Below are 21,708 nucleotides of genomic sequence, written 5' to 3' on the forward strand. Positions count from 1 at the left end.
TAAAAAATCCCGTTGCAGACCAACGTCTCAGTGCGAAACGTAGAGTGTTCAGTGCGAATATATGTGCTGCTACCATGATACCACGGGATCAATTACCCCAGATTACCCCAGCAGACCTGCGGAGAGAGAGCGCCGAGTCTACCTCCATCGAGCACATTCCTATCGGGATTTTGGTGGAAGATAATTCTTGACCTACGCTTGTATCGTTTAAAACCTAATGCTTTCGAAAGATGTCGACTGGGTGTCCCTCGACCATTCTATCCGCCCACTCCTAGGTCAAAGTCACGATGGCTCAACCCGAATCCAATGAACGCACGAAGGAAAGGACTGTAGCTACGACGCCTGCGCAGCTGGTTTCCCAACTCGCCGCATTGGACGTTACGCCATGGTACAAGAAACCAAATCTCAGAATGTTGTACTTGATCATCTTCCCAACTTGTATTGGAGTGGAAATGACTAGCGGGTAAGAGACTTTCCTCTTGATACGTTTGACTGTTTGCCTGAAAGACTATGATTTGTAGTTTTGACTCATCTATGATGAACGGCTTACAAGCTGTCGACTCATGGGATAACTGTGAGTGGCTTGCTGAGTCTTTCGTATAACATCTTTTGATGGGTTGGTAGTCTACAACTCACCTAGGTCTACCCTTTTGGGTGTCATGTCAGCAATGTACTCCGCTGGAGCGATTGTTGCGCTACCTCTTGTGCCTATAGTATCGGATGGATTCGGTCGCCGTTGGGCAATTACAGTTGGAAGTATTATCATGATTATCGGCGCCATTCTTCAGACAGCCTCACAAAATTGTAATCCTGAATCAATCTCACTACCTCGTTATCGTGCCGCTGACTGTTTCTAACAGTCGCTATGTTCGTCATTTCACGGTTTATTCTGGGGATTGGCATCCCTTTCGCTATTGTTGGGGCCTCTTCCTTGATTGGAGGTTTGTACCTCTTACATCAGGGTTTCGTAGCTGATGATTCTCGACTTAGAGCTCGGACATCCCAAGGAGCGTGCCGTTCTTGGGTCTCTTTTCAATGCCTTCTACTTTGTCGGCAAGTTCTTATCTCCACAGTTATTAGTTCGGAGGCTGATCTCTCTGAAGGCTCAATCACTGCTGCTGGTGTCACGCTCGGCACATTTCAGATGCCCAGTAACTGGGGATGGAGAATACCCTCCCTTCTGCAAGTTGTACCCAGCTGCTTGCAAATATTCTTCATGTTCTTCATGCCTGAATCCCCACGTTGGCTCGTCTCAAAGGGCCGCGGTGACGAGGCAATGGCAATCTTGGTGAAATATCATGCTGAAGGAGACGCCAACTCCGAGTTTGTGAAAGCCGAATATGTCCAGATCGAGACCACCTTGGAACTTGAGAGAGAAGAATCTCACGTTGGCTGGCTGGACATGTTAAAGACTGCAGGAATGAGACGCCGTGTACTTATTGGAGCGTTCCTTGGTCTCGCTACACAATGGAGCGGTAATGGTCTGACATCGTGAGTACTAATACTTCTACATGTCATTATACTCGACTTACAGTTAAAAAGGTATTTTCTTGCCCGAATTTTGGATACCGTCGGAATTCATGGAAACGGCGCTAAAAACAAGGTTAACCTTGCTCTTTCCTGCTGGAGCTTTGTGAATGCCACAATCTTAGCTCTAACTATGTCTCGATTCAAAAGAAGAGTGGTATACCTGGTATGTTTAATCAGATGCTCCCTAACGCGCATGAATAACCAGATGTTGTTTGCAGACATGCACTATTTCTTTGCTGCTTTGCTTTACTGGGTGGACAGTCGCAAGTGCACGATACGCTGCAGATGGAAGCCAGGGTGCTTCTCGGGCCGTTCTTGCGTACGCTCTCTCATGTTTGTGGAATTGGGTATCTACAAATGCTAATTCATCTGGTCGCAGCTTTATATTTATTTATAGTCCATGCTATAATATCGCCTTCAATGCTATGACATATAGTAAGTTTTTTTACAATGTCAACTTAAGCTACATCAGCATTGACGCCATACCCGTCCAGCCTTCCTTGTAGAGGTCTTTCCTTTCCATATCCGTTCCAAAGGTATATCCGTCTTCCAATGGTTCGGTCGCATGGCCGGGTTTTTCAATCAATTCGTCAATCCCATTGGAATACAACGAGCCGGTATGTTATATGTGAATAGCAGACGCTTGACATGTAAACTGACCTCCTCTACAGGCTGGAAATACTACATCAGGTACATAAATACCATTACTTGACCACTCTGAACGTCGCTAAACAGGTTCTACGATAGTTATTGCATTTTCCTGGCTTTCGAAGTTCTTTTCGTGTTTTTCCTGTTTCCAGAGACCTCTGGTCGTAGCTTGGAAGAGCTCGCCTTCTGTAAGTACTGAAATTCCTTTGAACCAAATATGTGCCTGACTATCAATTGAAGTGTACGAAGATGATGAGCTCCGCAAGCAAGAAGAACGAGTGGAAAAAGAGATTCGACAAGAAAATAAGGATAACCTCTCCAAGGAGTAAATGAGTATTATCACGAATGAACTACGACTACAATGACCTACTGTATCACTATCTTCCTTTCCCACGAACCTTTGTCACGCTTTCGGAATTTATTCAATTTATCCAACTTAACCCTTATGCTCCTATTCTGACTCGCAAATACATTTCAGAGACCCGCCTGGCATCCTCTGGACTTATGACATCTGGCTCGCCTGAAAGTCCAAGCCACTTAGTGGGAGTGTATTCAAAAGGGGCCGGAGCATCAGGCAAGCAAGTGACATCCTGCTTTACCCCATAATCATCGAAAGTGTAAGACCCCCCAGGCGCTTTGGGTGGATGCAGCAGGATTGCGTTCTTCATTTCCATTGATACATCGGCATCAAAGTAGTTCAAAGGTGTCAACAAAAAGCTAATGAATAATTTATGCTTCAGAACGCGCGCTGCATTGTTGGGTTTAACCAAGAGGAACCATAACACACCTCGAAGTTGCCAGGTTGGTTTTCGTGTTCGGCGAATCTTCAGCTTGTGGCTATAATATTGAAGCAATATAAAAACGTTTTACGGCAAAGAAATGACATAACGACTCACGAGATGATGCATCCCCAGGTTAATCCAAGCCACCAGGTCCTGCTGTGTGATATTTTCCCCATTAAAGAATTTGTGGAAATCGACCATTGGAGCACCGGGAAGGTGAAGGTTCCACATGCTGCTAGAGCTCGGCTCTGTCTCCTTCCGCAGCGACACTGCGAGGTTATACCGTGCCCAATTGGCATTGTTAAGAAGACGTTTGGAGCCGACGACAGTCTATAAGCCAAGATAATTAACATCTGTTAACGGGACAACTGCTCCATAAGAGCTGTAAAGCTACTGCGTACGTTGTGAATTGGCGAGTAGCCTGGGTGTATTGCATATCCTTTGGGAAGACCCCAGGTGTTTCGGACGTCCTGATTCACTATAGCGTACCCTCCCTGGAAGTTCGTTGGATATTTTAACAGTGCGTCGTCTTCATTTGCAATATATTCTTTGTTGATTCTTTGCTGTATCGCCTGTTTGCCCCAGTCATCGTCCAACCAGGGATGTGTAACTTCTTCTTGCTTCGTTGTAGTCTTGAGCAAAGAGTTCTCTGTCCCGGCGATGTCAAAATCGACTCTGGAGACATGCACAGCATAAGCCAAACGAAAAACACGGTTTGAAGAGATTAGCGAAACTTATAATTGATGACATGGTCGTGTAGGTTTCCCACTAAATTAACATTCATATCAACTATGTGAGATGGGTATAGTAGTATAGCACTTACTTGATGTATGGCGGATTCTACCTCCATATCCTTCTTGGATTTTTGAAGTATAGTAACCCCCTTGCATATATCCTGATGCTGATAAGCGAACTTCAATGGTACCATCAAGATAGAAGGAATAGTCAAACTGAAGGAAGTTGTGAACACACCATTACGAAACATTTTTACAATAGGATAACTTACCACTAGCAAGAGACAGACAGAAAAAAGATTGGTTAATGAAGGGTGAAACTCATTAAATAAGATAGCGTACGGTAATCGTAACTGGGAAAATAATTCAGAACAATAAAGCTTGTACAGAGGATCGCACATACTTTCCAACAGTAGTAACTGTCCGGATGGTGAGAACATACGACTTGACGGCACCAAATTCTCCTTCCAAGAAACCGGTATGTCTAGACAGCGGTCTCCCAGTATCTTGTTCGAAAATGCAAATAGCTCGCTGGACTTGCACGTTCCCTTGTGGAGTGAATGTTATGGCTGGGAGGTATACCGATTCTTGTGGGCAGTCGTAATGCGGTATCATATCCCGTACCATGGTCCCCATGCCAAAGTGACGATCAAGCCAGGCAGTTGATGTTTGCAATGGATCATTTCCACCTATCCAAAATCCATAAGGTAATTGTACTGAGCATGGTATGTCAAGTATGTACCATATTGTGCAATTGCTTCTTGAGGTTGTAGCTAAACTCACGGATTAGCACTAAGCTTTAATTTCAAATCACACGAACCTGGTAGATGATTCTTTGACCGCGGAATCGAATGTCCCATAGATTTAACCCCATATCACGGTCGAATCCTAAGTACATTCCCCATCCCAGCCAACTGACATATTGCTGTTCACGATCAATCCTGTAACGCAGTCCTGAAAATGATACCGAACGAGGTCCAGGAAGTTCGTCAAGATCGCGGTCTTGTCCCACCCTCTTTCTCTGGGTCCAGGAAAAATCCAAGTCAGGCGCTTTCTGTTCCGGATGACGAACCAAAGTGCCGTTGTTATATGCTTCTAGGAAAGACTCAACAGTCGGAAATATTTGATCATGATACATAAGCTGTGTAAATGGGATCGTTGGTAACGAAATTGGGTTAGAAATAAATTAATAACCTTGAGAATCTTCCACTGTGAGGGGTCTGTCCCTGATATGTCGATGTAATTGTAAAAATTGACGGGTAAAAGGTATGATCCTGCTGTATTTCTTCTCCAGGTTGTCCATAGACGCCTAAAGCTACCGTCGAAACTAAATGGGCCACTCATTCCAGCTATGAGGGTGTCATTGTCAAATCCCCTAATAGTCCCCCCAAACAAATCCTTTAGGTGGTATGACGAGTTAACGATTGCCATCATATGGATAAAAATTTACCTACTTCCATTGCGGGGATAAGAGGTTTCACTGCGCGTGCCATAAATGATGGAATGCTAGTCCAGTTAGTCAGTGCATAAGCATTAAACGGTATGTCTTCACGGTGGTATATTTCCGTAAGTCGACGAATTTTCGTGGCTGAGCCGATAGGAAGCGGACCGACCAGGTAGTCCTTGATTTCAGGTATTTTCAGTCCTCCGTGTTGTATTGTAACTCTTGCGTATCTGTCTGGCCGTGGAACCTGGTGAGGATCGTTAAGAAAAGCAAGCGCTTCTTTCTTTGGCGGATAGTAGGCTTCAATCAAATAAATGACATTATCAGAAAGGGCCGAATTCTTATTTTGCGTCAAGTTCAGGCGTCGCTCCGGGGCTCTAACCCATGCGTCGATTTCCGCGAGTTCTGGAATTGTCAACGATGCCCAGAGATTGACAGTGGCAGGTGGGGAGGCCTGTTGGTAAGTCGATGAAGGGCATCGTCCTGAACTTGCATTTTCGACCAAAGGCATATTGGGTCCGGTGCTACTGTGTCCACTATTTCCAAAGAAAGTATCCTGCTTAAGGATTCCATTGATATCGATGGCCGGTCGGATGATAGCCACTATGAGCAATACATTGAGTGTAAGAGAGATGATGAGGAGCAAGTAACCCCTGGTCGCGTATCTTCCATGGCCAAAGCTAGTTGGAGAGGCTATATTGACTGGTTTAGATGAATGTGACATGGTGGATATCGATAGAGGATTGGAGAGGACCTGAGATAGGCTTATCAGACATTCAATGTGTTTTGCATGAGTCCCCTTCGTAAGTCCGAGATCTTTTTAAAACCTTGAGAAAACTGACTCATAATTCAGCTAAATAAAATTCCTGAGAATTTATCACAGCCGAGGCAATCGTATCGAGCTTTGCATCATGAAAGCATAATCGGTCACTCCGGCGGCGCCCCTCCCAAGATTGCTTCAACTTGAAGTTGAAGGTTTTCGTTGGTAATTAACTTCGGTAAGGCGGCATCAGTGTTGCTACATGTATAACTAGTGACAAGCGAGACATAGAGTTCAAAGCCCTAGAGGTTCTGATGTTGTTTAAGAGGACCAGTAGGTCAAGATAAGACCAATGAATAGTTCGTGTACACGGTGAACAAGAAACAAGCCTTCCACTCGATGTTGATGGTGCCGCGCTTATGTAAACGGCATTAACCCACGCCCGTGCAATTCGTCTCGTCACAGTCTGAACACCACTGTCGACTTCCGTCTAACTTGAAAATATGGATGCAGAAGATACTCAAACGTCTGGACATCCATCTGTCTCTAGAGAAAAGGTATATGCTAATTGTGTGTGACCCAGAATAAAGCTGAACTTGGTATTTACAGACAGCGCCGTTTCTCATTCGAACATTCGTCAAGATCGGGAGCTTCCACCGCAATACGCTCTTCGAAGATGGAAGTCTACCAACTACAGACGAACAGCAGATATTTACCTGGTGAGTTACTCGTCAATCCTCCAAGTTAAATCGATTAATTGCTTGCAGGAAAGACGCGACTTTGCGAGAAGTTTTGACTACGTTACGCAATACAGCACCTCATGTTGCAGAGTACAAGCACCCACTTGCCCGGTTCTCCTTCAGGACTGTTTTCCCTGACCCCAACAACAAAGGCAGGTTCACATCGAAAGATATCGGCATGGTTTACTCTCGTGATATCCTCGGAGAACCAGGCACCTTAACGAGCACTGCACCAAGGTTGCTGCAAGACACGGAGCCCCCAGCGCGTGGACACGGCGAACGCGAACGAGAGGAAAGAACTTTGGATGAACTGAGGTTCTATCCAGGCGACTATCTGCTCATAGCGGTGCTCCTTCCCAAAAATGTCAACCTACCCTCAGAAACTTCAATCAAGGGCTCTGGTGCCGGCGCGCCAGTGAGCCCGACAACAGGTTGGAGAGCAGGTGGTCCAGCGGCGAAGTCAGATGCAGGATGGGGAAGAGCTGTGGGGACTGGGCCTGGATTAGGACGAGGCGGTGGTCATTGGCGTGGAGACTCTAATGCTCCGGGCCCAGCTGTACGAGGGGGACGGGGCGGTGGCAGGGGTGGTGACTCAGGGCGAGATAGAGACCTTGACAGGTCAGATACACGCGTTCCTCCTCCTCGAAGGCACGATTCGCCTCCTCGAGGCGGAGGTTGGGGTGACCGTGATAGAGGCGGTCGTGGGGGCCGCGGCGGAAACCGGCGCTCTCCATCTCGTTCAAGAAGCCCACCCAGGAGAAGACGATATGATTGATGTATTCCATCCTTCTATGCATTGCAATTCACTTATAATCATGTCTTCTGTACAGGCATATCGATTTACCATTTTTTGTTCCTTGCTTGGCTCTGTCACTTATGTCCGCTGCAATTGAATGCAATGACTAGATTCTACGACATTGAATTCTGTATGCCATTGGGATGCACTCCGTTCCGCCCCAATTCCGGAAATAGGCTGTGTAGTGTGCAATGATGGGAATGCCCGTACTTCACTAATTATATGACACATACTAGGACAGGGCCGGCGCCTCCAATTATCAGAGCACTCGCCGCAGCCATTCTTCTCTATCCATGTCCCCATCATGGTGGAGATGCTTTCCAGGAATACGATGATTGAGGGCGATTCTCAAAGTTCTCAATACACGACTACGACCGACAGTACTATCCCTGGACCAGGTGCATTGGGAGGCAAAGCAATAAAGGCCCTGGGCAAGTTAACGATACGAGGTATCGATCGGGTGATTATCAATGCGCGCCTACGATCGATCACTTCGAAGTTCCCTCATAGCAATGAGCAAGCACTTGGAATCAAAGGTATTAGGGAGATGTACAACGTTATTCTAGAGCTTTGCAGGTGAATATTATTTACATCTACATATTGATCTATACCTTACTGTACTCTTTTCTTAGGTCGGGCATGTATAACGACGAATTAAGAGCGAAAGCACTTCAACTCCTCGTCGTTCAAATCAAACAAGGACAAGTACAACTCCTTGTAGAAGCTTTGGCAAGATGGCACCTTATTGAATTGGAACTTCTTCTGCCTGAAATTGTGGACATTATAATACCTTACCGGTACGCACATTCAATATCTTCACCCCTTGATAGAGAGAGACTCATACAAAGTGTACTAGGCGACAACCTTGGGGCCGAAACAGGCTCGCTCCAGAAATCCGCGATCATGTCCTCTGTGATCTTACGATCGTTAGACATCCTTCAAAAACTCAGCTACGACTGCAAAAAGTTATCGACGAGGCCAAAGATCAAGACCAAGCACTTCGTACTGCTTACAGCCAATACTTCGACCCCGTGTTATCCTTTTTATCGCAAGTTGCAGCAATCAACACCAATACATGCAAAACGGTCCTTCAAGCTGGATTTTTGGATCTCCTGTTGTTGGTACAAAAAGGCAAGCTAGAGTATGAAAAGACTTCCGAAATATGCAAAGTTTTCCTGAGGCAAGTAGTCTGATTTGATTTTTTTTGTTTGAAGTTTTAAGAAAGTTAGAAAATTGACACCTTGTCAACAGTCAACCCAAACTCGTTACACCTGCAGTAGAAGAAAAGATCTTAAATGTGGTCCTGAACGAGATACTCAATGGCCGAATTAATCACGTCATTGAAGCATTATCAAAGTGGAATATCGGTGACTTGAAGTCTTTGGTCATGCAACTGCAAGCAAATACTCCAATGTAAGGAAACGTTTATCAAACACAGTACAGCCACCGAGTTCCTGACACGTTTCTTTTAGAAGCCGTGTTCTGCTTCGACACATTGGACAACCTTCTCCACTCGAACAAAACATCACCTTTTTGTTCCGAATCGTTGAGTTGGGGAAACCTCACCTTCATATTGTTCTCGATGCCGGGTTTTTGGACATGATACCCACGGCACATGAAAACAAACTGAGAATCAATGATAACAGGTTAATCTCAATCATTTTCGAAGTACTGAAGTACGTGTATGCCTGTTTATGTTGTCGCCAAACTGATGTCGCCTTCTAGATCTAACTCTGGGTTGAAAGACCATCGACCCAAAGCACTCGATATACTCATTCGCTACATAATCGAGCGTAAAACGACTCACATCCTTTCCATGCTATCCAGATGGGGCCACAAAGATCGCGAAGATGTGATCGTCGCCGTTTTTCAACGCGCCGGACCAGTGGGCTTTGGAACAGAAGGGCCATTTGGCCCAAGGAAACAGGTCTTTCACAGTCGAGATGGGTTGTACCATTTTGACCAGGACAAAGTAATTTCTGTCATGATATTCGCTGGAGAAGTGGCTAGTCTGAGTGATGGCGCCTTTCATGCTGTCGTCAACGCAGGGATGCTTGACGCCCTTTTAGTCATACAATCGCACGACCTATCAGTTCATAGGCTTGATGAACCATACAATATCATTTTGGGAGTATTGAGGTACGCCATACGTTTCACAATGTTCATCATCGCCTACACGTTTGCTCAAGCCAACAGCAGATTAGGAGTCTTTGGAAATAAAATCCGCAAAAAAGCAATTGACCTGCTTGTTTTCCAAGTGTGTCGAGGCGAAGCTCGATACATGCTAAAGATCATGTCCAAGTGGAAACTCGACGAGCTAAACCGCTTGATTTGGGAGATTTCCGCGCAATTCCCCCCACTGAGGTATGGATGTTGTCCATGGAAATGTTTCGGTCAAGGCATTTTAACTGATATACATACAGCAATCGCCGTGCGCTGGAGGACCTTTTTTCCCGACCCCCTGAAACTCAATCACTTTCTACTCTGTATCTGCAGCGATTACTTTCCTTCTTGTCTGGGATTGCACAAATTAGCGAAGCCGCAAGTCAAGTCGTTTTCCAGACAGGGTTCATGGACCTGTTACTTGCCCTGCAAAAAGATAAAAGTGGCCAGAACGATTTTGAAGAGTTGGATGATCTGATTCTGAGCATTTTGCAGTACGTTTCGTAGCTTACGGCTTGTTACTTAGGTAAATTGACCTTTTCCTTTCAAAATCTTTCTAGGAAACCTCAATTATACGAAGATAAAACTAAGAAAAAAGCGATGGCCTATATATCTCTGCAGACTGAAAAAGAAGCAACGCATATGTATAAGGTTATTGGGAAGCGTAGCATATCAGAGCTGGAACTCATCATAGCTGGGATGCTGGAACACTTCAATCTTGGAGGGTATGTTTTGTTTACAAAATCAGCAAAGCTCTGTTGTATTCTAATATGTATCTAGACGCCTTGCCTTGAACTCGTCTGCTCTTAGGGACCCTGCAATCGACCCAAAACATTTGGCGTCGCTCAACGCCTGCGTGATGATCTTTTCTAAAGTAATTCTAAAACATCGGTTTGCATTTCAGGCTCTCATCAACGCGGGCATCTTGGATCTCTTGCTTGCCATCCAATCTCGACAATGCAGCATAGATGGCATCAAACACATATATGATATCATACTCACCTCGGTGTATATGGAGAGCGTCAGCGACAAAGCTTTAAAAATTATCTCTTACCAGGTTATGAACCAGTCAACTTGTTTGCTGGAAACGCTGCAGCAATATGCGGACCAGGAGTTCCAAATCATAGCCCCTGTAGTGCTACAGGGCTTGAAGTACGTTTCTGACGATTTCTGAACACTGCTTACGTTTCTCATCGATATTTTGGCAGGAATGCACTTTCCGTGCATGAAGGACATATCACACCCTGTCCAGGACCGAACAAGAAATCGTTAACGAATTGCATCGTGTTCCTTCACAGACTTTCCACCATCAACACCGCCACATTTAACCATCTTCTGAACGCTGGGTTGGTCGATCTATTCCTCAAGATTGATCGGGTAGGAATACCTGTGGCCGCTCTCAATGACTTGTACTCCATGCTGCTTGAATATGCAAGGTACGAACCATTCTCTTTGGCAGTAGCTTGACCGGATACCAATTACTGTTTCACTAGGCCGAATGCATACGATCCTGATATCACCGCTCGTGTCCTCGATTATGTGAAGATCAGAGTAGAAACTGATAGATCGCACTTCTTCATGAGAGCGCTTGAAAGATTGGACCCCCCGATTCAGAACAACATCATAAAAGATCTAGTATATCGCTCTCGGGCGCTCTGGTGCGCCACCACAGGTTAAGATTAGTCTATAGAGTTTGCTAATTCATCTAACAGGTCGGGATGCCCTCCATCTTCACTCGGAAAAAAGAAATTAGGGGATATGTGGATCTCCTTTGTCCACTCAATTTCTGCGATCTGTCGTCTAAGCTCATCAGCATGCCAAATCGTCCTTGAACAGGACATTCTCGATGCGCTCTACTTTATTTCCGAAAACGTAGAGCAGATGCCAGTAACAAACCAGGTCGGTGTAGACAAAGTGGTCGTTCGTCGAGTCATCGATACTTTTCTTCTTGACGTCATCGCATATCCTGAGCACCGTGACACAGTTTTCCACCATCCCGTTTATCCCCCATTACCAGAACCCAAGCGACCAGAAGCCAAAACGGTGTGCACAATACCCTCGGTCGAATGGGTGTCACAAATCGACATCGTCCTCATGTTTACAACCATCAAGACGAGTCAACAGTTCCAATACCTGTATTTCACATTACTGCCATGTGCGACAGTATGTTGGTCAATAATTTGGGTTTTTCTACTCGTAATGGAGCAAGGATCTTCCAGCAAAATAGTTGGCGTGGAATTAAATTGATCTTTTACAATATTTTGTATTCATCGTTCGTACGGCGTACAGGGACAATGTTACATAATTTTTAGTCAGATGCGAGCACTGCAGAAGTTCGTCAGTAACAAGATCCAAGAGTCACTTAGAAAAAGTAAAAAGAAAGTTCAGACAAAAAATATAATGATTCCGGATAGACGTGATTCCTCATGAATATCAGTTGAGGGAGTCTGTATTGTCATCACAGATGGCGATGGTAGAAAGGGGATAAAGAGGACTATTACACTAACCTTAGCGGTTCTTGAAGTAGTCGAGGAGAACGTGGAGGCCCTCAGACTCAACACCGTACTCCTTAACGACAACACAGCTGCATCCGACGACCTTTCTTGGGTTGCCTTCACGGTCAATCTTGCAGAGACCAGCCCAGGTACCGAGGACTTTAGCATCTCCGACCTTGATGAGGTTGATCTTGTGCTCAGCGCAGAGAGCCTCAATGAGCTTGATGTACTCGGCTTCGGTGCAAGTCTCAACGAGCACGCAGAGATGGGCCTGGCGCTTGTCAAGAGCTTTAGCGCACTCGCGGAGGCCACGAGCGAGACCGTCGTGGACGAGAGCGTTCTTCAGAACTTGCTGCAGATGAAAGGCGTGAGACATCTCAAGACAGACGGTCTACACAAGATAACCTACTTGAAGGGCATCCTCAACAGAAAGTTTGCCTTTGGGGGCCTCGGTGGAAACCTCGACCTCAGCGGCGACCTCGACAGGAATGTCATCTCCAGCGTCAGACATCCTATTAAAACCAGGTCAGATCCTAGTCATTCTGAATATTCCTGCGCACCAACTTTTGTTGTTATAAATGCTTTAAAGGTTTACAAGAAGTTGTGGATGTCTTCGTCCGCTTTCGTTGATGTGAGGAAAAAATAAGGTTTCTGTGGGCGGGTTATACTAAAAGGTTTCAATCTCAGTTCGGAATTTGCCGACGTTCCTCTCTCTTCTCTGCTCACCGTCTCAGACGACCCCGACGCGTATATCAACTTTGACGCGCCTTGTAAAATAAAATATGGTAAATAAGCTTGACTATAATTTCTACGAAGCTTATTCTATGTAGAGTTTAGCATTTCTCCACGCGCATGACTGCACAGAACGTATTATACCCCATATTGCTCGAATCATCAACGATCGATAGGCTTATACGCATCTCTAGCCCATTCTGACGCTGTTTGGGGGGTTGCATGGACTGCTAATGATACAGCTATCTCCGTCTCTGCCGATGGCTCCGTGAAGCAGTGGTCATCAGCTGTTGGACAACCCCATCCTCCCAATGCATCATTCCCTCCACCGCATACACTGGCTCAAGTTTCTTTATCGGTTTCCAGAGATGGAAGAAGGGCCCTCTATAACAGTATAGAGGGTTTGACTAGCCTGTGGAATCTAGAAAATGGGGAAGTAGTAGGGACATTTGAGAGTTTTACCAGAGTGAATGAGGATTCTGAACCATGTACGTCGCATGTATTCATCATACAGTCTAATTATTGTCTCACCAAGTCCTCAGCTTGGTCAGTTTCCCTTCATCCCAGCAGTGACACGTATGCTTCTACTGGAGGATCCGGCAATGTTCACATTCACTCAGCTAAACCCGAGAACTTTGGGCAACGCATCTCAACTCTATCGTCTGGAAGGAACAAATTTGGAATGTTCTGCGCTTATGTATATCTTTAATTCGGTTTTTATTGACTTTGTATTGACACATTTCAGAGTCCAGATGGTCAACGCGTTGCCATGTCCTCTGAATCAGGACAAATCTACATTTTCGACGTTGAATCTGGCAATTTATCGTTTACATTCACTTCTCATGCAATGTCCGTTCGCTCCTTAGCTTGGTCTCCCGACTCCAACGTGTGTTGTTATCTCTATGCTTCTCTTAAATTCTGACAACCGTGGCGATGTAGCTCCTCCTGAGTGCTTCTGAGGATAAGCGTCTCCTTTTGCACGATGTTCGCACTGCGCCTGGAGGAGCAGTGGCCTCCTTTTCGGGACATTCATCATGGGTTCTCAGCACTGATATTTCTCCTGACGGCCGTCTAGGACTATCTGGGTAGCTAATAATCAATGCTATTGTTTCGATTGACTTCTAATTTCTATTCTTATTCTGTAGATCCGCAGATAAAACTATTAAGGTTTGGGATATTGGCGCACGGGCAGCGGTCTCAACAATCCAAGACACTGGGGAAGTTTGGTCTGTGTCATGGCGCCCAAAACCTGCAGCTGTTGGTAGCCCAGGAGCGTTCGTCAGTGGAGGGGAGGACGGCGTGGTGAGATGGTGGCGAGGAGCTGGATCTTCCACATCATGAACACCACCCGTCCGCTAACATACTATACCTCGTTTGACCTAATGCTCTTGAACTCGTTATTTCCGACGCTTCAAGCTGTGCTAGAACGATGCACGCAGAAACTGTTATCGTAATACAATGATTCGTGGATGCACACCCAATAGTAATGAATTGGTCCAGATTTCTGAAACCCTCTCCCAATTCAGAAAATCTCGCGCTATTTCGTATGAGGTTGGAGCTAGTGCACAACTCGAAGATCTGGGTTTTGTTTATCTTGACTACAGCATGAAGACTTCCACGAATCCAACACGGTAAAACATCTTGTGGCGTTGCATTTCTCTCGATAACGTTCGCGGGTTGAGATTTCCGTGGTCATTTTTTCGAATGGGTGAAACAAGGCCACCAGTCAACGAGATGTAAAACATGTTGCTGAAAAGATGAAAAAACAATGATGTTTGTCGGTGTGTGTTGTAGAACTTGGGGGGCCCTATCTTGTACTGTTATCCAAGAGCTTCATTTGCTTCCGTCGCTACACGGGGACAATGATTCCAAGGACACGATGCCTATTTAAGTAACTGAGCATGTCATACAGAATCTAACCCTGTCTATCAGCAACCAGTTACTCGACAAAGATATCGATGTGGCTAGAACGTACTGTTCACGGCATTATGGACAGCTATTTACGTAGTAAGCATTCAATTTCTCTTTGTATTGAAGAAAAGCAGTGTTTTCCCAAAAATAAACTATTGACTTCCATTGTGCTTCAATTTGTGCTTTAAAATGGAAGTGTGGCGGAAGCATGGGATAGAAAGAAAAACTTCAATACAGCGGTCTTCTGATTATGTGGCGGGAGCTACAGGTAGTATGTCTCGGAATGTGATAGCTCTAGCCACAAATTAAACACGGGTTGTGAGGTAGCCCAAATTCTGATTATTGACAACCCGTCCGACAGCGTCAAGGGGCATAACCGCTCCAATAAGCCAGGCAAGCGATGGCGATACGTTCCTTCCCCTGGATCGCAGGTCTAACTCATGTACATCATGAGCACGGCTAGTTCATTTAGAATAGGAACATACCGCACGGGATCATACTGACTTGTCAAATATTGATACCGATGGATCATTTGGTCAATTTGTCTTTCGGAAAAAGGAAATATGGCTCCATTGCCAATCGCAACCTTTGCTGTTAAAAAAAACTAGGTGTTAGCAGTCGTCGCTTGGTCGCCAGCAAGAGCGGGTTGAAGAATATTACCATCTTGAAGCGCTTGTGCAAATTCATTTTCGGTGCCCGGGGGAAGGTTGTCGTGGTGTGATGGGAATTCAGCGACGTATGACCAAAAATTCTCTCGTGTCTTGACGATTAATCCTGTAGTAATCAGATAGATATCAGCCACGAGCCTTTGCTCACAGGCAAATAAATGTTACCTGCTTCCTCCGTCCAGATATAAGCAGCACCGGCCGTCCTCGAGTACATTCGAATAACTGCAGCGCTTTCGTTCACTTCAGATATCACAAGTTCATAATCTCTCGGGAGTCGATGGACATTGGGGTCCCCGGCCAGACATTGCAAATGGTCCTCTCGCGCATCCATGATATACCGTAGCATCTCTGGGTCCCTAACGTTGTCCGGTGTGATTAAACGAAGCTCGCGGTTGTAAAAGTATATGTCTCCGTTGGGGTGTCGGTATTCACGCCACGATCGCGGCAAAGGCGTTTGGCTATGTAAGTATACCAGAAAAAAATGAGATCAGGGCATCATTTTGCTATCCGGAAAGAGCATACTAGTTAGAACCGCGATTTGCTGAAGAGGAACTTGGTGTAGAGTTGTATTGTGTCGTTTCAAGGAAATCCATAGACTCTGGCCGATCACTGTCGTATGTGCGTCCACTTAAAGAGGGTGGCATATCGAATATATCTAGAGGATTTCGAGTAGCCTAGTAGTGCTTTTAAGCTATAGAAGAGACGAGAAGAGTGGATGGAAAGAGCTTAAGCTCCGGATATGACGATGAAAAAATATACGATGCATCTAGGCATGAGAAGCAAAACACAAAGATAGAACTTGAGAACACATTTACACCCTGCGCATGCAATCTGTTGAGGAGTAAGCTCGCATCATCAAGGAGGCACAGCACCGTCATTAAGCCCAACCGTCTCGCGATAGAAGAATTCCATCTGGCTCGTGGAGGACAAAACAAGGTTTAATTATGGTCAAAGGAAAAAAGAATCCATCATCATCAAGTCTCTCGCAAAGAAGGCGTAATAGAAAACCCAGCGCGATCTGGCGCAAAATACGGCACTGCCCGTGAACCATATCCAAGGGCAGAAAATACTAATTTTGCCCAAGGCACATTTCTTGTGCCAAGATTTGATAAGTTGTTCACAAGATTTTATCATTTACTTGATAACCAGATTTTCTCTTGAAGTCGAAATTGGAGCCCAAACTTGGAAAAACGAGTCCATGCTATCAAGAGTTAGTTCGTTTTCTCAAGTGCTTTCTAAAGCTTCTAGTCGTTCCACGCTGGATGGAACGGCTGTTGAATGGGCAACGTGAAAGCTTATAAACATTGGTGGCAGCTACCGCCTTGGAATAATCCTGGACTACAAAAATGTTACAACCTATTTGGAATAAAGACAAAGAATCAGATATAATAAGATAAATATGAAGAAAGACGCGGTGTGTTAGATTAGGAAGATGGAGGGAGCGTCGACAAAGTGTTGCACCTGGATTTCATTTCCCGCCGGTCCGGCGACCGACCTGAGAAGATGATAGGGCACAAAAAATCAGTGGAACCAGTGGCCTAGATGTCGTCTTTGTGGAGAAAATTCACGAAACAACTTCGAGGGAAGGGATGATGACAGGAGGAGCACCGCACGATAGCCTGATGTTGATTGTAGGAGGTCTTTGTGTTACATGTCATCCTCGGAAATGAGCAGATGAAAATGGAAAGACCGACCTCAGAAGCGCGGCCGTGTTAGAGGAACTCGAATCGGAGAGAGATGGATTTGTCAAACGCGCATAATCGCCCGGAAAGCTGGTCTAAAACCTGTTCATCAGTACCTCGAACACGACACTTCCCCCTCGCAATCCACCGTTTGGAAAAAACTGAGGCACATACCTGCCCGAGTCGAGCACCATTGGAGTTTCTCCATTTGAACGAAATTTTGTTTGCTCTTTTGGCCGGAAACATGCGAAAGCGCGATTCGTGCGCGCGCCAGCCACGCTTTGGGTCAAGCTTGGCAGGTATATTAGTGAGTACCGAGATAATCAAGCCTAGAGCTGCGGTATTGAGGGTGTCCGATAAACCGGAAACAGTATGCTCTCTGGACGCAGTGCACGTGGATTTCGGGTTTACAGTGATGGAATAGGGGCTAGTCGGACGTTGGGTATGGTGTACGTTGCTCAAGGCATGCGTCGTCGCTCCTCGATGTGATGTCGAAAGCGCATTATCAATACTACCAGAATGATCTTCGTTATCCTCGAATTCGACTTCTCCTTCGGCGTCAGCATCTGGGTCATGTTCATCATCCTGGCCAGGTCCAGGCGACGATCCACCACTTGGACCAGGCGGTGGTGGATCTGGCGGTGGTGGAGACCTTGACCTGGAAGGTTTCGTTGAAACAACATCATCGTCATTTTCTTCATCATCTTCCTGTTCGCCTTCCGCGTCTTGATCATCGTCTGCATCGATATCAGCCTCAGCGTCCGCGTCTTCGTCTATGGTAGGTTCAGGATCCTTCATATAAACGTCATCCGTGTGTGAGTGAGCGGTAGGCTGAACGTCAACAGAAGATGATGATGACGGGAGAAGAGGAGACACGTATTGTATGTCGTTTATTACATGTCCATTTGCTAATGTCGCAGGATCTGGTGGGGCATCATCAACTCCCATAGGTGTTTGGGGTTCTACCCAGGTGTTAGGTGTATCTCGGGACGAAGTCCCCCTTATAGATGCATTTTCAACAGAAACTGACTCGACAATTGGTGCAGACTTGGTAGATGTCGGCTCGGGTGTGGATGTAGGCTCATCCGACGTAGATTCGGTCGTTGGTGCAGTTTCAACAGGCATAGATGTAGGTGTAGGTTCAACAAAAACAGGTTCGGGTGCAGGTGTAGATTCAGCAGGCATAAATGCGGCGGGAGTAGGTGTGGGGTTGGGCTCGACAGATATACGCTCTGATGCAGGTATAGGCGTACGCTCAGCAGATATTGGCACGGGTTCAGGTAAAGGTTCGTTCACAGGTTCTTCTACAGAAATAGCAGCAGCAGCAACAACAGACGCAGAGGGCTCCGACACCCTCCCAGCCTCCGTCGCACCTTCGCCGCCGTCGTCATTTTTATCGTCGTCAAGTTCATCAACATCGTCCTCGTCCTCGTCCTCGTCGTCGTTATCATGATCATTGCGGTCGTGGGTGTCTCGCGGCGGTGGCACAGGGGGCCGTCGGTCGCTCCCACGCACAGGCGAAGAACCAGAATGAAAAGAGCTTGGTCTGGCCCGCTGACCCCACGCGACAACGGGACGTAGACCCCCAATCTTTGGCTCATTCGGTTGGGTTTGGTGTTGTGGCTGGCGTTGAGACTGCGCGGGATGCCGCGGCGTATAGTCGCGCTCGTATTCATGTTCCTCACTCCGCCGTTCCCTTTCCCTTTCCCTCTCCGGCGCTTTGCCTGCCGCTCTCGAGGATGACAGCGCGATCGCCTCATCCAGTGGGGAGTATCCCGGACCTGGCGCAATCACTCGCGGGCCAGGAGGAGAGATGATACGGGACCCAGGAGGAGAAATGATCCGCATCGACCCCACCTCGCTGTCCACCCTCCCGCGCTGCGGCCTGCCGCTGGTGGGAGTTGTGGTGGTATTCGAAGTGGCCTTCGTGCGGCCTCGCGTCCTCGCCATGCCCCGCGCGGATGATGCCGAGCTAGACGACCCGGGCTGCTGAACAGGTGGCGACACCGCGCGTCTCCGCGAAGCCTGGCGAACAGGTCGTGTTGATATGACAGACATCTGCGACGGCGGAATGATGCTCCTCGCAGATTCGCGCCGCGTCGCTCTGCCCCTGCCCAGCCCGGCCTCTACCTCGCCATTCCGCTCTTCCGCGCGTTCCTCTGTTGAATGCCGCTCCCGCGCCTTGCCCTTGCCCTTATTCCCTGCATTATTCGAATTAGCCAACGAGGACGCACCCCGCCTCTCAGATTGATCCGCGTCGATGAATGCAGCGGACGCCTGATCAGCTTGATCCGCCAGCACATCAAGTGCGGTTCTCACACGTTCCAGTCCCTTGCCCTGCCCCACATTCCCCTTGCCATTACCCGCTCCCGCAGAAGCGGACACCCGTCGCCTTTTTTGTGGAGGCAAAGGACTCTCCGGCTCATCCATCGCACGCCCCTTTCCATTGGCCTTACTATTACCCCGTAGCTTGCTCGTGGTGCTCCCTTCGCCGTCGATCAAGAGTGCCGCATCCAGAAGCGATGCAAGAGGAGTAGGCGGGTTGCTCGCGGACGCCTTGTCGGTTGCCGGTGTGGCTGTCGCTGTTGTGGTTGTAGCACGCCCGTTCTGCCGCCCCATTGTCGCCTTGATCTGCCTCGGCGTGCCCATTACCCCGCTGCCGGCCCACGGTGACCGCGTCACCGGGTCCGCATTGACATACACCAAAGGTGTCTCTGGAGGCGCAGCGAGATTGTTCTGAGCTGAAGCGAAGTTCGAAAAGTGGATACCGCCCCTCTTCGGCGTGCGCAACGGGGAGTTACCAATTACTGGGATGATATGCGGCACGCGCAACGGGCTCGCCGCAGGCATCCCTCCCACTGTAGAAGCAGACGTCGACGCCTCAGCACCTGTGCGATAGTATGGAGCCATCGCACCGTTGGCCATACGTTCCTGCTCCGCCCTTTCCAGCTCCTGTTGGGCGCGCGCCTGCTCCTGCTCCTGTGCGAGTGCCTCCTTCTCAACCTGCAGGTTGTAGCCTGTGATAAACGCGACACGTTTCCGACCAAGTCTTTTTGCGGCGAGGAGTAAGTGCTCGCTGTAGGCGTCGGACATTAATGGAGGCCCAGTTTTTTTGGGTTGCGATTTGGGGTCTCGGGGCCGCTGTTGATTGGAATCTGCATTTGCATTGGTTGCAGCGGCACCGGTGGGAGTCGTGGATGCATCGGGGGCCTTTGAAGTTGACGCTGTAGCGTGAGCGCTAGCTGCTGCTTTAGCAGCTAATTGTTTTTTAAGGGCGTTGTGTTGTGTTTGATTTAGCCCCTGCTCGACAAATTCCACTTGGTATTTAGGTTGCGCCTCTTTAGCTTTGCCCTTGTCTAGTCGCGATATCGGAGACGGCTGCATGAGGAGCATCGGTTTAAGTTTCAAAAGCTCTGCTTCAAGCGCCGCTTGTCGGCGCTGCGTCTCATGCAACTAAAAATACAGTTTCATCAGTGGCTGCAACAATCCAATACTATACCATCATCACCACATACTTTATCTCTCAGAGCTTTGTTTTCTGCTTCGTATGACATGCGCATGCGTTCTGCGTCCTGTGGGATGGAATCAAGACAGCTACTGGGATGAGATGCAGGCTGATACACACTTCGGGTTTGCTCGGTCTATTCCTGACCAGCAATAAAGCCTCTGCAGAGCGCTCCCAGCTCTCCCGCTCAGACTGCCATCTCTCGCGGTCCACTACAGCCTGCCGAACCAGAAAGTCACGCTGTGCAGTCAGCGACGAGATCGTCTCCGCCTGTCTCTCCAGCTGCGCAGGATCAACAGGTACAGATGTCATGAGAGATAACACCTAACAGACAACATAAAACCACTAGGTCAGAAAAAGGCCCCTGGTTTCACAACGCACATTAGCAATAGCATTTAAATCGTACCATATCTAACAATTCCTTCTCCCGAGAGCTCATTCCTGGAGGCAAAGCGGAGTCACTCTCCCCAGCATTCGACTGTCTGGCCACCGGATATCCCAAGTCATTTAATCTGCGCCGAAGGTTTGCGATATCAACCTGGCTATATCCTTCCATAGACGCACTTGTTGTGCTACCGTAGGCATTTTCTCCATCGTCGGACCCAGGCCCGGGCACAGGTGAGGGAGACATGGTGTGCAGGATGTCGGATAACGCCAGGGATGGCGGGTTGTCCGTAGCACTCATTGTATTCCTCCTTCTCCTTCTCTTTCGCTTTCTAGTTCTCTATCTCGTTCTAGTAACCCCTGTATTGGCTGGGCTAGTGTTTGCAGAAAGAAATAGCTGGCTTAGAGCCAGGGCATTGAGTGGGTATTTCGGTGAGAATCCGTAAGCCACAACATGACCACCTCCCTAAAATCGTGTCGCTAATCCAAACAATGACAAACATTCGCCGCGCGGGGTCACGTGCCACTAACCTTGTGGTCTGTGATCGGAAGCTTTAGTCGACGCAGGGTTGACTTCAAGCTTTTAGAGAGCATTTGGTTTGCAGGGACAAGTTCTTCGATTTTGTGAAGTCTTCTTTCTAAATACTACTTAGAACATCTAGAGATCTTCTTACCTGTTCTATCCGATGAAGTAGGTGTACCAAAAGCTGAACGAGTTGCACCTAAAGGCACTG

At 47.3% G+C, this 21,708-nt stretch overlaps 8 protein-coding genes across 8 annotated transcripts; 4 read left to right on the forward strand and 4 right to left on the reverse strand.

The window, feature by feature from the left end:
* Positions 1-287: 287 nt before the first annotated feature.
* On the forward strand, positions 288-2,507 carry JR316_0004233 (Lactose permease; the record flags this gene model as incomplete). Its single annotated transcript, XM_047890002.1, has 13 exons — positions 288-463; positions 522-574; positions 625-804; positions 861-941; positions 991-1,049; positions 1,088-1,491; positions 1,543-1,693; positions 1,749-1,849; positions 1,910-1,965; positions 2,025-2,147; positions 2,202-2,220; positions 2,278-2,366; positions 2,419-2,507. The coding sequence occupies 13 exons, from the start codon at positions 288-290 to the stop codon at positions 2,505-2,507; spliced, it is 1,581 nt and encodes a 526-aa protein (XP_047749763.1).
* A 114-nt stretch (positions 2,508-2,621) lies between these two features.
* JR316_0004234 (Amiloride-sensitive amine oxidase [copper-containing]) lies at positions 2,622-5,862 on the reverse strand (the record flags this gene model as incomplete). The annotated part of the gene is made up of 11 exons (XM_047890003.1): positions 2,622-2,895; positions 2,966-3,015; positions 3,075-3,290; positions 3,362-3,635; positions 3,695-3,728; positions 3,784-3,910; positions 4,094-4,383; positions 4,437-4,467; positions 4,515-4,835; positions 4,889-5,092; positions 5,149-5,862. The coding sequence occupies 11 exons, from the start codon at positions 5,860-5,862 to the stop codon at positions 2,622-2,624; spliced, it is 2,535 nt and encodes an 844-aa protein (XP_047749764.1).
* Positions 5,863-6,401: 539 nt separating this feature from the next.
* JR316_0004235 (Histone deacetylase complex subunit SAP18) lies at positions 6,402-7,413 on the forward strand (the record flags this gene model as incomplete). Its single annotated transcript, XM_047890004.1, has 3 exons — positions 6,402-6,455; positions 6,508-6,617; positions 6,666-7,413. 3 exons carry the CDS (start codon positions 6,402-6,404, stop codon positions 7,411-7,413), a joined length of 912 nt encoding a protein of 303 aa, XP_047749765.1.
* Positions 7,414-7,738: 325 nt separating this feature from the next.
* JR316_0004236 (uncharacterized protein) lies at positions 7,739-11,942 on the forward strand (the record flags this gene model as incomplete). Its single annotated transcript, XM_047890005.1, has 13 exons — positions 7,739-8,010; positions 8,067-8,231; positions 8,291-8,575; positions 8,686-8,847; positions 8,907-9,110; positions 9,160-9,798; positions 9,858-10,091; positions 10,158-10,322; positions 10,378-10,749; positions 10,806-11,033; positions 11,091-11,255; positions 11,310-11,760; positions 11,910-11,942. 13 exons carry the CDS (start codon positions 7,739-7,741, stop codon positions 11,940-11,942), a joined length of 3,375 nt encoding a protein of 1,124 aa, XP_047749766.1.
* Positions 11,943-12,105: 163 nt separating this feature from the next.
* On the reverse strand, positions 12,106-12,603 carry JR316_0004237 (40S ribosomal protein S12; the record flags this gene model as incomplete). The annotated part of the gene is made up of 2 exons (XM_047890006.1): positions 12,106-12,444; positions 12,502-12,603. 2 exons carry the CDS (start codon positions 12,601-12,603, stop codon positions 12,106-12,108), a joined length of 441 nt encoding a protein of 146 aa, XP_047749767.1.
* Positions 12,604-12,874: 271 nt separating this feature from the next.
* On the forward strand, positions 12,875-14,165 carry JR316_0004238 (WD repeat-containing protein SL1-17; the record flags this gene model as incomplete). The annotated part of the gene is made up of 7 exons (XM_047890007.1): positions 12,875-12,877; positions 12,923-12,959; positions 13,019-13,312; positions 13,367-13,521; positions 13,570-13,710; positions 13,764-13,909; positions 13,970-14,165. 7 exons carry the CDS (start codon positions 12,875-12,877, stop codon positions 14,163-14,165), a joined length of 972 nt encoding a protein of 323 aa, XP_047749768.1.
* An 875-nt stretch (positions 14,166-15,040) lies between these two features.
* Positions 15,041-16,047, reverse strand: JR316_0004239 (uncharacterized protein; the record flags this gene model as incomplete). Its single annotated transcript, XM_047890008.1, has 5 exons — positions 15,041-15,168; positions 15,240-15,326; positions 15,396-15,509; positions 15,569-15,861; positions 15,926-16,047. The coding sequence occupies 5 exons, from the start codon at positions 16,045-16,047 to the stop codon at positions 15,041-15,043; spliced, it is 744 nt and encodes a 247-aa protein (XP_047749769.1).
* Positions 16,048-16,967: 920 nt separating this feature from the next.
* Positions 16,968-21,221, reverse strand: JR316_0004240 (uncharacterized protein; the record flags this gene model as incomplete). Its single annotated transcript, XM_047890009.1, has 6 exons — positions 16,968-17,043; positions 17,098-17,180; positions 17,260-20,538; positions 20,601-20,657; positions 20,711-20,914; positions 20,997-21,221. 6 exons carry the CDS (start codon positions 21,219-21,221, stop codon positions 16,968-16,970), a joined length of 3,924 nt encoding a protein of 1,307 aa, XP_047749770.1.
* Positions 21,222-21,708: the final 487 nt, after the last annotated feature.

This window comes from Psilocybe cubensis, chromosome 4, assembly GCF_017499595.1.
Source record: "Psilocybe cubensis strain MGC-MH-2018 chromosome 4, whole genome shotgun sequence".
Lineage (NCBI taxonomy): Eukaryota > Fungi > Basidiomycota > Agaricomycetes > Agaricales > Agrocybaceae > Psilocybe > Psilocybe cubensis.